This window comes from Metopolophium dirhodum, chromosome 1, assembly GCF_019925205.1.
Source record: "Metopolophium dirhodum isolate CAU chromosome 1, ASM1992520v1, whole genome shotgun sequence".
Taxonomy (NCBI): Eukaryota; Metazoa; Arthropoda; class Insecta; order Hemiptera; family Aphididae; genus Metopolophium; species Metopolophium dirhodum.
In genome coordinates, this window is record NC_083560.1 from 100,370,113 (window position 1) to 100,383,565 (window position 13,453).

Here is a 13,453-nt window from a genome sequence, read left to right on the forward strand (position 1 = left end):
AATGGTAATTAATAAATTACTTTAATGCGTATTTTATTTTAAGTGCTATAGGTACTGGACAAGTCCTAAAAATATAGAAATATATTAATATACTAATACCTACATAGACAATGAACAATATTTGACTAAACAATTAAACAATTCCATAAAACATTACAATTTGTAAAATAATAACTCTGAACTGAAAATAATATAGCACAATTAAGGGGGATGGCGGTATAAAAATTGGCAATTTGCTGCGTATCTATTATAAAGCATTATACGATAAAATTGCAGTTATAAATTATAATCATGTATTTTTACTTGATTGTCGAGAAACAATTCATGTTCGGCTAGCATTTACCATTACCTATATAATAATAAATAATAATAATAAAATAATATGCCTAACAGATAATAAATTTCATTACGCAATTTCGCATGGCCTATTGTTTATGTTGGAATGTCATAGGCAAGATAATAATATGTGTATCGAATGAATTTGTTTATTCTCACTAAACTAAACAACGATACCAAAAACATCGAGTACAGCCAAATCTTGAAATAACTACGACTAAAATACGCAATTTCTGAGTATTATTATCTAATGAGCATATATAATTTTAAATAAGATTATTTGTATAGATAATTTCATTGTTAAATTGTTTGCTAAGATAATTATTTACTTATGGTTAATATAGCAAACTTGAAACTTCCTATATTGAAATACTTATTTTATGATTATCTACTGCAGGTTTTTCAAATTCAATTTGTTTATTATCCTAAGTTGTAGTTTTAGATTCTGAGCGCCACGATGAATGTATTGATTTTACAATAATAGTAGTAGTATTATTATTAGTAGTAGTAGTAGTAGTAGTTTTTTTTGTGTGTATCTAAAGACAATTAATAATTTAATAAAACTTTCCCGTTAACTTTTTGTTGTTAAATGTAGAAAAATGTATGAGGTATCTTGTATTAAATATTCAAATGTTATCCATGAAAACAAAAAATTGTTTTTGTATACATAATAATTTGCAATTATTTTCACGATCTTGACGTAATTGTCAAAATTCTAACTTTAGACACTCATAAAAAATTATTAACGAAAAACGCTCAACTTTTTTTTTTTAATTACACTAATATCAACTTATGAGGAACCTTGTGTTTAACCTTCACGTTTTTTGACAAAGCAAAAAATTAATTTTCGACAATAATTGAAAAAAAGCTTAAAAAAATCAAATATTGTTTAAGGCTATCAACAGTTCAAAAACAGTCAAAATATTTTGAAAATGTTATCATGCATGGAAAATTTTCATAAAACATTTTTTGAAAAGTCAGTGTAATCTACCGTTACTTTTAGACCAAAAAAAAAAATTTTTGTAAAAAACTGGTTTTTCGAAAATACCCCGGTTTTCCCTTAATTTTTATTTTGGTTTTTTCCAGACACTTTTCTGAAAACCACTAGACATTTTTTTATTTTTAACACCCAAAAGTACCAACTAGTATCACTGTTTTACCAGAAAAAATACTGATGTAGCAAATCAAAGCATTTTTACTGCTCCAAAAGCTGACAAACATATAAGTCCATTCAGTGGTGTGGCGAACTTCATTAGCTTATGAGGCACAAATAATTTATATTAGTAATTATAAATACTTAAATAAATAATTACCTATTTACTTAAATGGTAACTGAGAATGATTGGCTTAGTCTTAGTGTGTACTTAATACATTATTTACTATATGTGAAATGCCTCTAGTCTCCAGGACACCCACCACACTTTAAGCTGAGGCACGTGCCTCAAATAAAGTCCCTTCGTCACACCACTGAGTCCATTCATCGGAGCAGAGTTGTCAGAATCTTTAGATTCTTAGATTAGGAAAAATTTGAATTTTTATACGAAAACCAGTATTCCACTTAAATCGATTTTCTTGTTTTGTATAACTCAATAACGAATAACCGTATAGATGAGAGGTACTTCAAATTTTACTAAATTTATTTTAATCACGTGATACAATTTCCAAAAATATTTTGTCTCTTTTTGAACTATTTGTAAATATTTGACGTTTTCGATTTTTTTTTTCTCTAAGAATTAACAAAAAAATATTAGGTCACGGCCCTTAAGCTTTGAAAATTGTAGGCTCCTGATAAGTTGTTATTATATACCTATTTAAAATATTAAAAATCCATCCGTACGATTTTTTATGTATAAGAATTCACAGTTCAAATTTTGACAAAATTCGTCAAAACCGCGAAAATGTCATTAATTCAAAATGTTCAATTTTTATAGCTAAGGCTTGAAAATTTACTACAAGGTTCCTCATAAGTAGCTTATTCTGAGAAATTTATTAACTAAATAATTAAGCATAATTTTTTTTTTATATACTTTTGGAAGTTCAAAAATATGGACCAAGTTAGATATTTAAACAAAGATTCAAAATTTTAAATATCTGTTGTAGTTCAAAAATATTATTCGATGCACCTTGATACTTTTAATTTGAGAGCGTTGAATTTACAGCTCTCATTTATTACCATATTAGCTACCTACTATTCATGTAGGTATAACATTTGTGTTATACAAAATTGCAATTAGTACATATTTTAAACGCAAAATACTTCGGTTATTGTAATTTGTCTTTCAGAGGAACGAATCGTATATTGTATAGTAAAGACAAAAATAATATTGTATGTCTCATAATAATAATATTATGTCGCGCACAAGAATAAACATAATTTATTTTATTGCTGCGCAGTTTTATATTATCAAATTCATCTACAGACCGATCCAAATGTACATATTTATTTATTTTCACACCCTTTTCATAACGATCGCGATAGGTTAAATTAATTTCCATATTATAATTTTAAATTTTTTTTATATTTTTGTTTCAGTGATTTGCTGAGTATAGGCAGTTCAGATAGCAGAAACTATGAAATGGCTGATGTGCACGGTGTCAAGTCCATGTGTTACCAAAGCGTGGCCTCGTCCACAGGTGGCGGGAAAATGAGTTCTGTGGTAGCAGCCGCGGCTCTCAAATCCGCCACGGCCACGGTGGTGGCCGGATACCCATCGTCCGACACGGAAATGTTTGCGTCCGACTATCCGTCACACCACCTCCATCACCATCACCATCATCCCCACCAACACCATTACAGCAACAACAACAATAACATAAACAACAATAACAACAATCATCTCAGTCACCTATACCACAATCACCATCACCAAATGCTCCAGCCCATACCACAAACTTCGGCCGCATCGCATTCTTAATGAATTTATGATTATTAATTATTATAATATATATTGTATATATAGGTACTAGTTAGATATTAATATAGAAGTACCCCTACCTTATAATATTTTTAGGTATTAATAAGTATATATTATAAAAACGAAGAATACAAAATGGCACAAATTGTATACAAAACCCCATTACCTATTAATTATTATATAAGTATGAATATTATTCGTTTTTTTGTTCAAATTTTTCAAATAATGTCAATCATATTACCATACTAAACAATAGGTATTCAGCGAGCCTGCAATTTGTGCCCCGAACTAACGAACGCGCCCGTCGGTCAATTTCACAGCACGCTAACAATTTGCAAAAAGAGAATTATAATAATTATTAATAAATAATAACTTAATTCGATCGGTGATTGGGGGCATTTTACAAAACTTTTAACAGTCACTGTTAAACAGTGAATAGTGATTGAAAGAAAGTTTTATTTCTACTTTTTAAAACGGGGACTATATGAAGCCCACCTACATTAGCTGCATTTTCTGTGCTGATCTTGTACTAAAAATTAATTTTTTTTAATTCCGGTGCCAAAACACATTATGTGCCATCTAGTGAACATTTATTTTTTTTTACTGGGTTCGGCTTATTTGGTTTCTAAAATGCCTGGTGTCTATCAAATGCGTTTTAACAAATCAATTTACATATTTTGTGAATCATTTTACCTTTTCTGCACTGTGTAGGTAATATTATATATGCGCGTCTCATACATGATATTTAGATGGTTATATTAATAACATTTATTTATATTTAGCAATACTCGTGGGACAATTTTATTTAATTTCGACTTTTTTTTTTAGATTTTAGCAATCAAATTACGGCATTGGAATAAAAAAACAATGATATATTTTTACCCGTCATAATATAATTCTGCTAATGGGTATGAAAATCCGAAAATATAATTAGTCGAAATTATGTTGGTAGGTAGGTACACATATTTATATGAATCATAATGTTATACGATTTAAAAATAATAACAATAAATGGATATCATATTAGTCATACCTTGTTTTGAAGCTATTGCCAGATAACAGACATAACTGTGCACTGCCAGACACATCTCATTTATATCTACTTTTTTGTTTTTGGCACGATTATTATTCGGATTCTACCTAACTCGTACGCAGTGAACAAATATGGCACAAGTAATTATATAACATAATATAGTGTAAGAAAACGTAAAACGCTGTAACTTCTTATATTTTATACAATATTCTATAGAAAATTAAAAATATTTCACTATACTAAATAAATATAAATAAATAATACCCATACCAAAAATATTCTTATTTTCAAATTTGGCAGTAGAGTTGTTTTAAATCTATCGATAGATTTCATAATTTCGATTTTTATTTTATTGGAATTTCGCTATACGTTATTCATTAGATTACTAATGACACGTTTACTTGTTCATTTGTTTTCAACTCGAGTCACTCCCCCCCCACCCCCCCCCCCACCAAAAAAAAAAAAAATAAATATGCTTGATTCGGCCATGCTTTTAACTTATAATATAATAAACCACATAGGTTGATTGACCAATGACAGATAACTTCAGTATTATAAATATCGCCTACGCCTGTCTATGTATATGTATATGATAAATTTGTTTCCGAAGTGTGCCGAATAGTTCGCCGCAATTATATACATACACGAGTAACGATACAATATTGGCGTGTGCAATCGATTTGAAAATAATCACTATAATATAAGTAGGTTTATTTTATGTCATAAAAAATAGGTGTACATGCGTGTGTGTATAAATGATTAAAATAGTTTTTATCGTTGTTACCTAGTTGATTTAATTGAAATGCCAAATACATTTCGTAAGTGGTTGAATATAATATAATATATTAGGTATATATTGTGTATGATATAATAATACATAAATCGCATAAAGTTATCCCAATTAAATATTACAATGTATTATGTTTTATGGTAATTTTAAAATTATTTTGTATATTTTTCGTTTCAATACAAATACAAAACCCGAATTAGGTTTTTAGTTTCCCGCGCAATTTGTATAAAGATGATTACAAGTTGACTGGCGACGTCAAAAAAATCTGTTTTCAATCTAAATATCTTATATACCTGGCGTTTGTCTCGATGTAACCCAGTTACATAGCCTTGCAGGTAATTTACTTAATTCGTATGAAATAGAATTAACAATTTAAAAAAAAGTCACGTGTCGTTGTTATTTGGAATATTTAGTGGGCATATTGAAAACCATACACTAAATGTTACAGTCGAATAGAAATCGCGTTAGGAAAACAGAAACCTAGCTGGGTCCTAACTGTATGTGTGCTGCTGCGGTGATTAGATTTATTATATTATGTAACCAAATTAAAATCTTTTTAACGGAGTGGCACATTTTTGCACATTTTTTGTTAATTTTTTAGTATTGTAAAATAGAAACGCCTGAGTGGGTTGTATTGAACGGGTATTCGTATTTTTATCTTATATTATTATATTATGTACTGTACAAATTGTTCTTTAAATAAAATATAACTGAATAATATATATATATATATATATTATGTATTGTAAAAAATTCGTATATTTTATTTGTCATTTCTTGTTACATTTAATACTGAATGGGCGCAGAAAACTATTATATAGGTACTTATAATCCTAATACGCGTGTTAAAGGATATCATTAGGCATATACGGTCCAGAGGCGTATTTATAATTTTACTGCCCCGCAGGTTACACTTTTTCTTCATGCCACCGCGTCCTGTTCTCATGTAGTAAAGTATGGTATACACAGTGACCTGCGTATGGCGAGTAGAACATTTTTTTTAGGTGAGGCGTTTTGTATAAATACTCTGCCCTGTTATGATCAAATAAGTATTTTGGTTTTTTTTTTTTACTCATTCCAACTGAAAGGCTGCAAATCGATTTTAGCTACCTGTGACAAAAGACCTTAGAATATAAACTCATTTGAACGCACAGTTGAGTATGTGTATCGGTTCACCACGTTTCAAAAATATTAGAAATGTTGACGTTCATATTATCACAGAATTTTCTCACCGTTTACTGGCCTAAGACTTACGATTCAACAGACTATACACAGTCACCGACGTGTTGATCATTGTGAAACTCAAGATATACCAACTAAAAAAAGGTAGGTAGGTACGTAAAATCTAAAATTATATAATCTACCCAAACGATTGTTTTCATTGTTCAATAATTATTAATTTGTTCTGGTCTATATCTGTGACTGATAATTAATTTACCTTAAGTAGGTTAACATTTAAATATTTATATGCCTGTTTTCTCTGTGCCCCAACTAGTCGTCAATTTCAAGTAAACAATGTTGTATGTGCTCAAACGATTTGCACCAAACTGAAATTATCATTCGATTACTAGTTAGAAGTACCCAACTGATTATTTATAAACGTTTTGAAATCCTACTTCATTTTTTAGTTAGTAGAATAATAATACAATTATTATTTTTCATTACTTGTTTTAATACTTCGTCGTTGCACTCAATCGCTCTCAATATCTACAGAAATTGCATAAAACCCAAACAAAAAAAATGTTTAACATTATCATATTGTAGCCAACAATTTTAAGTCGTGTACCTAATACGCCAAATGTAGAGAAAATAGGTTATATTATGTGATAGTAGATACCATAGATATGTAGGGGTTACTCCCCCTCTATTTTCATAAACACCATATCATATTATAATAGGGGTGCACAAATTTTGTATAATACTTTCCCCTATGCAACATCAATTATTGGAGCAAAAAACCAAAATCTACAGGTAGGTGCATCATAAAAAGCCAGGAGTTATGACCAGAAGCTGCATCCTTAGCATTTGGCCAGTGTGCAGTGCCGGCACTAGGTATTGCGAGGCCCTGGACATAGGTAATAGGTGCCCAGAGGAAGGCAAAATTTTAGCTTTTTTTAAATCAGGATTATTTAAAATTAATGCGGTTTTTATTTGAATTTCAAACATTAAAAATAATATTATCAAGTTATTCTTTTTTAATTATAATATGTTAACAAAAAATTATTTACAAATAATAAAATAATATGCATGTGTTGAAAATTATAAGTTAATAAATTCGTGGTGGGCCTATTATTTAATTAATTAATATTTATTTTAATAATTACAACTTATAAAAACATCAATAAAAAATAAATAAAATCATCAAAATGTTTGAATGATATAATAAATTGTTTAATATCTAAGGACGCGGCGGCGGTAGACAATAAACTACATTAAAACTAATCCTGATACACTAGATACGCACGCAGTAGGTACATATTTTTTAATACAGCTATACCTACTATATCTAAACTAAATTGTAATAATAATTTCATAAAATGAAAACTTAATTTTATGATATTATGCAGAAATTGTTGAAAAATACTGTAAGGTGCAAAGCGGATTGCAGTCAAATACTCAAATGTTGAACATAATATAATCAAATAAATGTTTTGAGAATATAGCTCTTGCCCCTTCTATAATACGGTCATACGACAATACGCGGAGAGCTTTTCCAAACAAAGAACAGAAAAAACAATAACTATAGAGATAATAAATATTTATATTATTAATTATAATATACTCCTACAATCCTCGAGTATCCTCAAAATATTACTCCTTCATCGTATCGATAACGATTTTCTTTGTACTATGGCTAAATTTAGATATCATTTTCCAAATAGCTAATGATAGAAATAATATTAATATTATACATGTGTAGTATATAACAATAAGTCAATAAATGTATGGATTTATAATTTGTTAATATAAAATATCAATGTGTTTCGCGGTATTAAGATGATAATTAAAAATTGCTGGGCCCTTTAACAAGCGCGGGGCCTCCCCTAGCGCCGGCACTGCTAGTGTGTATGTGCAGGTTCCATATATCTATATACCCGGCGGTCGTAAATCTTAACACAATTGTATGGGAGGCAGACGGCACATGCCCTGGTCTTACCAGCCCTCACACCATATATTAATCCCCACTCGTTATCCTGAAATAGTATTCTCGAGCCGAGCAAAGGCCGCCCCCTAGATAACTCATGCATATGCCTTAGTCCTCTTTCCAAGCCGTCCGCCGTTCTAGAAATTGCGTTCTAATTCCTCTGTGTGTTGGCTGCAGTGGCATAATTATGGAATGGTGAGGCACAGAAATGCCCCGGGGCCTTGGACTTGAAGGGAGTAAAAGTGCAAATCATATCATATTTCGCACATATTAGATAATGGGCTTTTATATTATAAATTGAAATATTTGTAGTCAACCAAAAATAAATAACACGGTATAAATATTATATAATATATGAACACGATCGTATTATTTCGTATTGAATTATAAACTATTTACATTAATTTTAAATTGATTGTTATCGGAAAAATTTAAAAATGAATATGAAAACGCAAAAGCCTAATGCTTTAAATATTGCTAACAAACGGTAGGTACGTCAACCCAGAATTTTCTAATAAAAGGAGAAAAATAATAAAAAAGTAATTTTGATATTATTAATAAATGATGTAAATGATGAATATAACAATGAACTAAAAATTGACAATTGTTGTGTGTTGATCACCTCTCTCACCCTCTCCGCTTCTTTTTAAAGCATTAAAATCCTGTAAAAGATCCTAAACATCTCTTCCACCTTTTGAAGGATTATTAAAGTCGTCACGCTATAACTTATTGGCCGGAAGCTCTTTAAAAGACCGCTGAATTAGAAAAATAAACACATGTTGTGCACAAATTACAGTTGTTAGATTCGATCATTTCAAGTGTGTATTTAATAATATTGTTATTGTTAATAATTAATAATGTTAATTATATTTACATTATTGTAAATGTTTATAATAAAAACTTGTGACTATGTATTTTTAATATTTTTCAACTGCTATTGTAACAATTTCAAATTTTTTCACCCAACAAGTGAATGTTTATTGACACCTAAAAAAAAAAAACTTTATTTAGATATAAATATTCAGCAAAAATGTCATGTATCTACGGTAATTTTTTTTAGAATTAAACCAAAAAACAAAATCGACTATGTAAAAATCCGATTTAGCGTGAAAATTCCCGTTTTTCACGGTGATTTTGAAAACTACTGGAAACAGTGCCGCAATTACAATTTTGAGGCCCGGTTCAAAAATATTTTAGAGGCCCTTTTAGTTTTTAAAGTTAGCCACCAAATATACCATAAATACCCCCCCCCCCCTCCAAAAATAAAAAAAAAATATATATAAAGTTATTTTGGTTGTGTGGTAACCAAGCCCTTTTCTCACATTGATGAATAAAATGTTAGCCCCCCCGAAATTTCTTATATGACGTACTTAAGACATAAACAGTGGCAGACAGGATATAGGCATATTAAGAGTTCATGTATCAAACAAAAGTGTCCTACCCACTTGTCATTTTTCTTTGGTAATTGCAACATAATAAAAAAATGTCTAACTGCACTTGACTATAATATTCAAATAATATAATATTTTAAGTATTTGATTAAAAAATAGTATATCAATACTAATAAAAAAATTAATTCACTTATCATAGGTACATTTATTACATTTATAAATGGCATACATCTTTTTATCTTAGGAATTAAATATTTAACTTAATCAGTAAATTCCATGACAGATAAAGTTTGTAAAATTGAAGATAAGTAGGAATGAATGAATCCTTAAAGTACATTGAAATATGAAAAACAACTGTACAATTAGAAAAAGGTGTACAAGTGGGTGTCGCTCTGCTGTACAGTAGGTTACAAGTGGGTAACAATGGATGGTGTTAAATTTTAATTCAATGATATAATATCATTGTATAAGAAAAACGATTCTGAGCGAAGACACTCAGTCAGTATATTATGATAGGTTAGGTTAAGTGAATAAAGTAATTTATTTACCTATTTACGTGGAACCTTCTTTAAATTACAATCCTTACAATCCGGCTTTACTATATTTTACTACCTATTTGCTATAGACACAACATTCAGGTTCAGTTTTTGTTTATAGGTTTTAGTAATCTCTTGGAATATTTTAATTATATACCTGACAAATATTTGGTTTTTCTATGAATCATAAATCATAATATACAAATAAATAATAATAAATATTTAATAAAATATCCTTAGAAACAGACAGACGGAAATCTCATAATTGTTTTTCGTACACAAGGATTCATCATTGAATTCAAATGTAATAAATCCATTACAGTGTCCCATTCAATTACTAGGTACAACCGACACCTACTAAACAGCAGAGTGACTTCTGGTGGCTACTAACGGTTTTTTTATAATATACTTGAATATTTTAATTAATTTATATATTTTATGAATATAAATAAATTTAAATCACTTTATAGGTAAAATGCTTATATCTCAAATTTACAATTTTTTTTAAAAATTATTTTAAAAGTTAAAAATACTAAAAATAACCTCTGGAGGCTTGGAGCTATCTTGTATTATGATCAGAACTTAGAACCTATTCATTAATTTTATTCACGATAACATTATCTTGATTCTTGGACCAACCTATCTGGTTTTTCTGTTTTTCACCAGAAAATACAAAACTAGACAGCTCAAAAATCCAAGTACGTAAACATAATATAGAATATATGAGTTGTTGGATTCATCTCGCTCTCGTAAGACTATACTCGTAATTTTTTTCTTTGTTAATCAGAAAACTTGACATGATACCTAACAACTCAAATTATTTGAAAATAGAATTTAAACTCTCCTAATTCTTTTCAATTATGAATTATCAGGTTAAAGTGTGCAACCAATATTTTATTATTTAATAAATACAATTCACCAAATGCTTCGACAACAGCAATATTACCTACATTAATTAAGCTATAGTGTGATAATTAGGGCTAAAGACGTCATGCCCTAAAAAACCTTTAAATATGAAACATTTTTACTAGGTACGCTATATATTAAAAAAATATTTTTATTGGTAAGATTATTATTAATTTATGTTGTAAAAAATATCGTAATATTAATATTTATTAATCATTTAATAATAATTCCAATTATTTCCCTTAATATTAATATTTATAATTCCATTTATTGTTCTCTTTATTTTTCTATAATTAATTAAATAAATACTAATAAATAAATTATTAACCAAATTAATAGTTGTATTAATGTACAACATTCTATGATTAAAATTAATAAAAGCATATTGTTGGTTCATAATTTCAAATATAAATGTCCCGTAAACGAGGAAAACACAATCCATACTAATTTATTTTAATATTTTTTTAGGTTCATTCAACTTTTTTTTAACAATTTAAAGAAAGATTAACTTCTAATTTAAAAATATATGTAAAATATGCAGTTAAAATAGAATATAATAAAATATGCACTAACACGTAAAATACAGTTAAATATTTAAATATGCAAAATATGGAAAAAAAATTACTATAGACTCTCAGTTTTATACTTCTATATCACTAAACTATATGTTTTGCCTTTTGTATGGATATTAGAAAACAAGCAAACTCCTATAAGTCCCTAGCCCTACAGATAATCAAAATCTGTTTTAAATAAACTTAATTTATAATATACATAAACATTAAATATATTTTGATAATATAATTTTAGTTTTGATTTATAATATACTTGTATATAGTAATTAGTTGAATACTTGTAAAGGTATTTTACTTGTGATAGGTTACGCAAAAAAAATTATGAGGAAATTATAAGAATACCTAATTAATGTGTTAATAACAAGTCTTAAAAATGTACATGATTGTATTATTGAATTAATATATTAACGTTATAAATTACAATGAAATTAACATTACTATGATATTCCCATATCCCACATCAAAACCATATCTTGACTAAACTGTTGAAAATTACATATTCTGGTAGAAAACACAGACGGGATCGAATCCCTTTAAGAAGGCTCGAGTGTATCATATTTTAAAGAGTAATATGTAGGCAATTCATACATGTACATTTGGAATGTGTCAATGAGTGAGTAGTAAATAAATTTAAGTGTGCGTACAAAATAATAATTAAATATTTTTTCTGAAGTTTAATTTCAAAAAAAAGTTAAATTCATAAGTTTCTAGACTAGGTTATTTAAAAATCACTCTTTTTATTTAAAATCTAATGTGGTCAAAATAAATACAAATGTAATGTTATTACAATTATTCACGATATTTTAAATAAAATATCTTAATTTTATAGTTCTTTAAAGTTGAAAATTGAAAATCGACTTCTTGAACTTCAGATTTTAAGTATAAAAGTAATATCTGAATAGCCTAATCTAGAAACTTCTGAGTTCTAACTTTTTTTTTTTTTAAATTACAATTGAATTTCAGGATTTCAGGAATGATTAATGATTAATTTACTACTGCTTTTAGTAGTTTTCAATTATCATAGTTACATATGCAAACAAAAAAATATATTTGACTCTACGTGACGTATTGACTTGTGCGTGCGCGAGAGAGTGTGAGAGTGAAAAACGATAAATAATTACACACACTTGTGTTCATTTACTACTCACAAAGCTCTTGTCATATGAATTGCCTAATTATTACTCCTTAAAATATGCTACGCTCCAGGCCTCATAAGCCATAAGGGGATTCGATTCTAAAAGTATTTTTGAATAAAATAATAACTTCCAATATTCTTCAATATACTATTCAAAGTACATTATAATAAATTATTTACAGTTTAAACCAATCACTAAACTAAACATAACAATTTCAAATGAAATTGGAACCCAACGACAGTCAACTCTTTATTGAAGCCAGGGTGGACTTTTTTTTACCTTGCTTGGAAAACATAATTATTTAGTACATATATTTAATAATTTTAGTGTTTAATATATTAGTGTTTATAAATGTGTAACTGGCCCTCCAATTACAAAAGGTTAGGTTGGACCACACTGTTTTATTCAATCCAAGCTTACAGCCAATAGCATGATACTCGGTGGCCCATTCCACCACTCGACATGTAAAAAATGTTTATATTAACATTTGATAATTTATAAATCCCTCTAATCCCATTATAATTACTAATAATGGTTATAATTCAAGTGGAATAGAAGCATTAATAAATTTTAAAAATTATTTATACCTAATAAATAATAATTAACATTTTACCACTTAAATTTTAATTAAAAAAATTAATCGAATTGATTCAGTTTCTACTTATGAGATATTAAATACAATAATGGACAAAA

At 28.2% G+C, this 13,453-nt stretch overlaps 1 protein-coding gene across 1 annotated transcript in view; it reads left to right on the plus strand.

Moving 5' to 3' along the window:
* The window catches only part of LOC132936884 (homeobox protein SIX6-like), a 40,763-nt gene extending 36,856 nt beyond the window's left edge, over positions 1-3,907 (plus strand). The window contains exon 3 of the mRNA XM_061003668.1: positions 2,870-3,907. Coding sequence (XP_060859651.1) covers positions 2,870-3,251 — 382 coding nt within the window. The 3' untranslated portion in view covers positions 3,252-3,907. The remainder of the gene's footprint in view (positions 1-2,869) is intronic.
* The last annotated feature ends 9,546 nt before the right edge of the window (positions 3,908-13,453 follow it).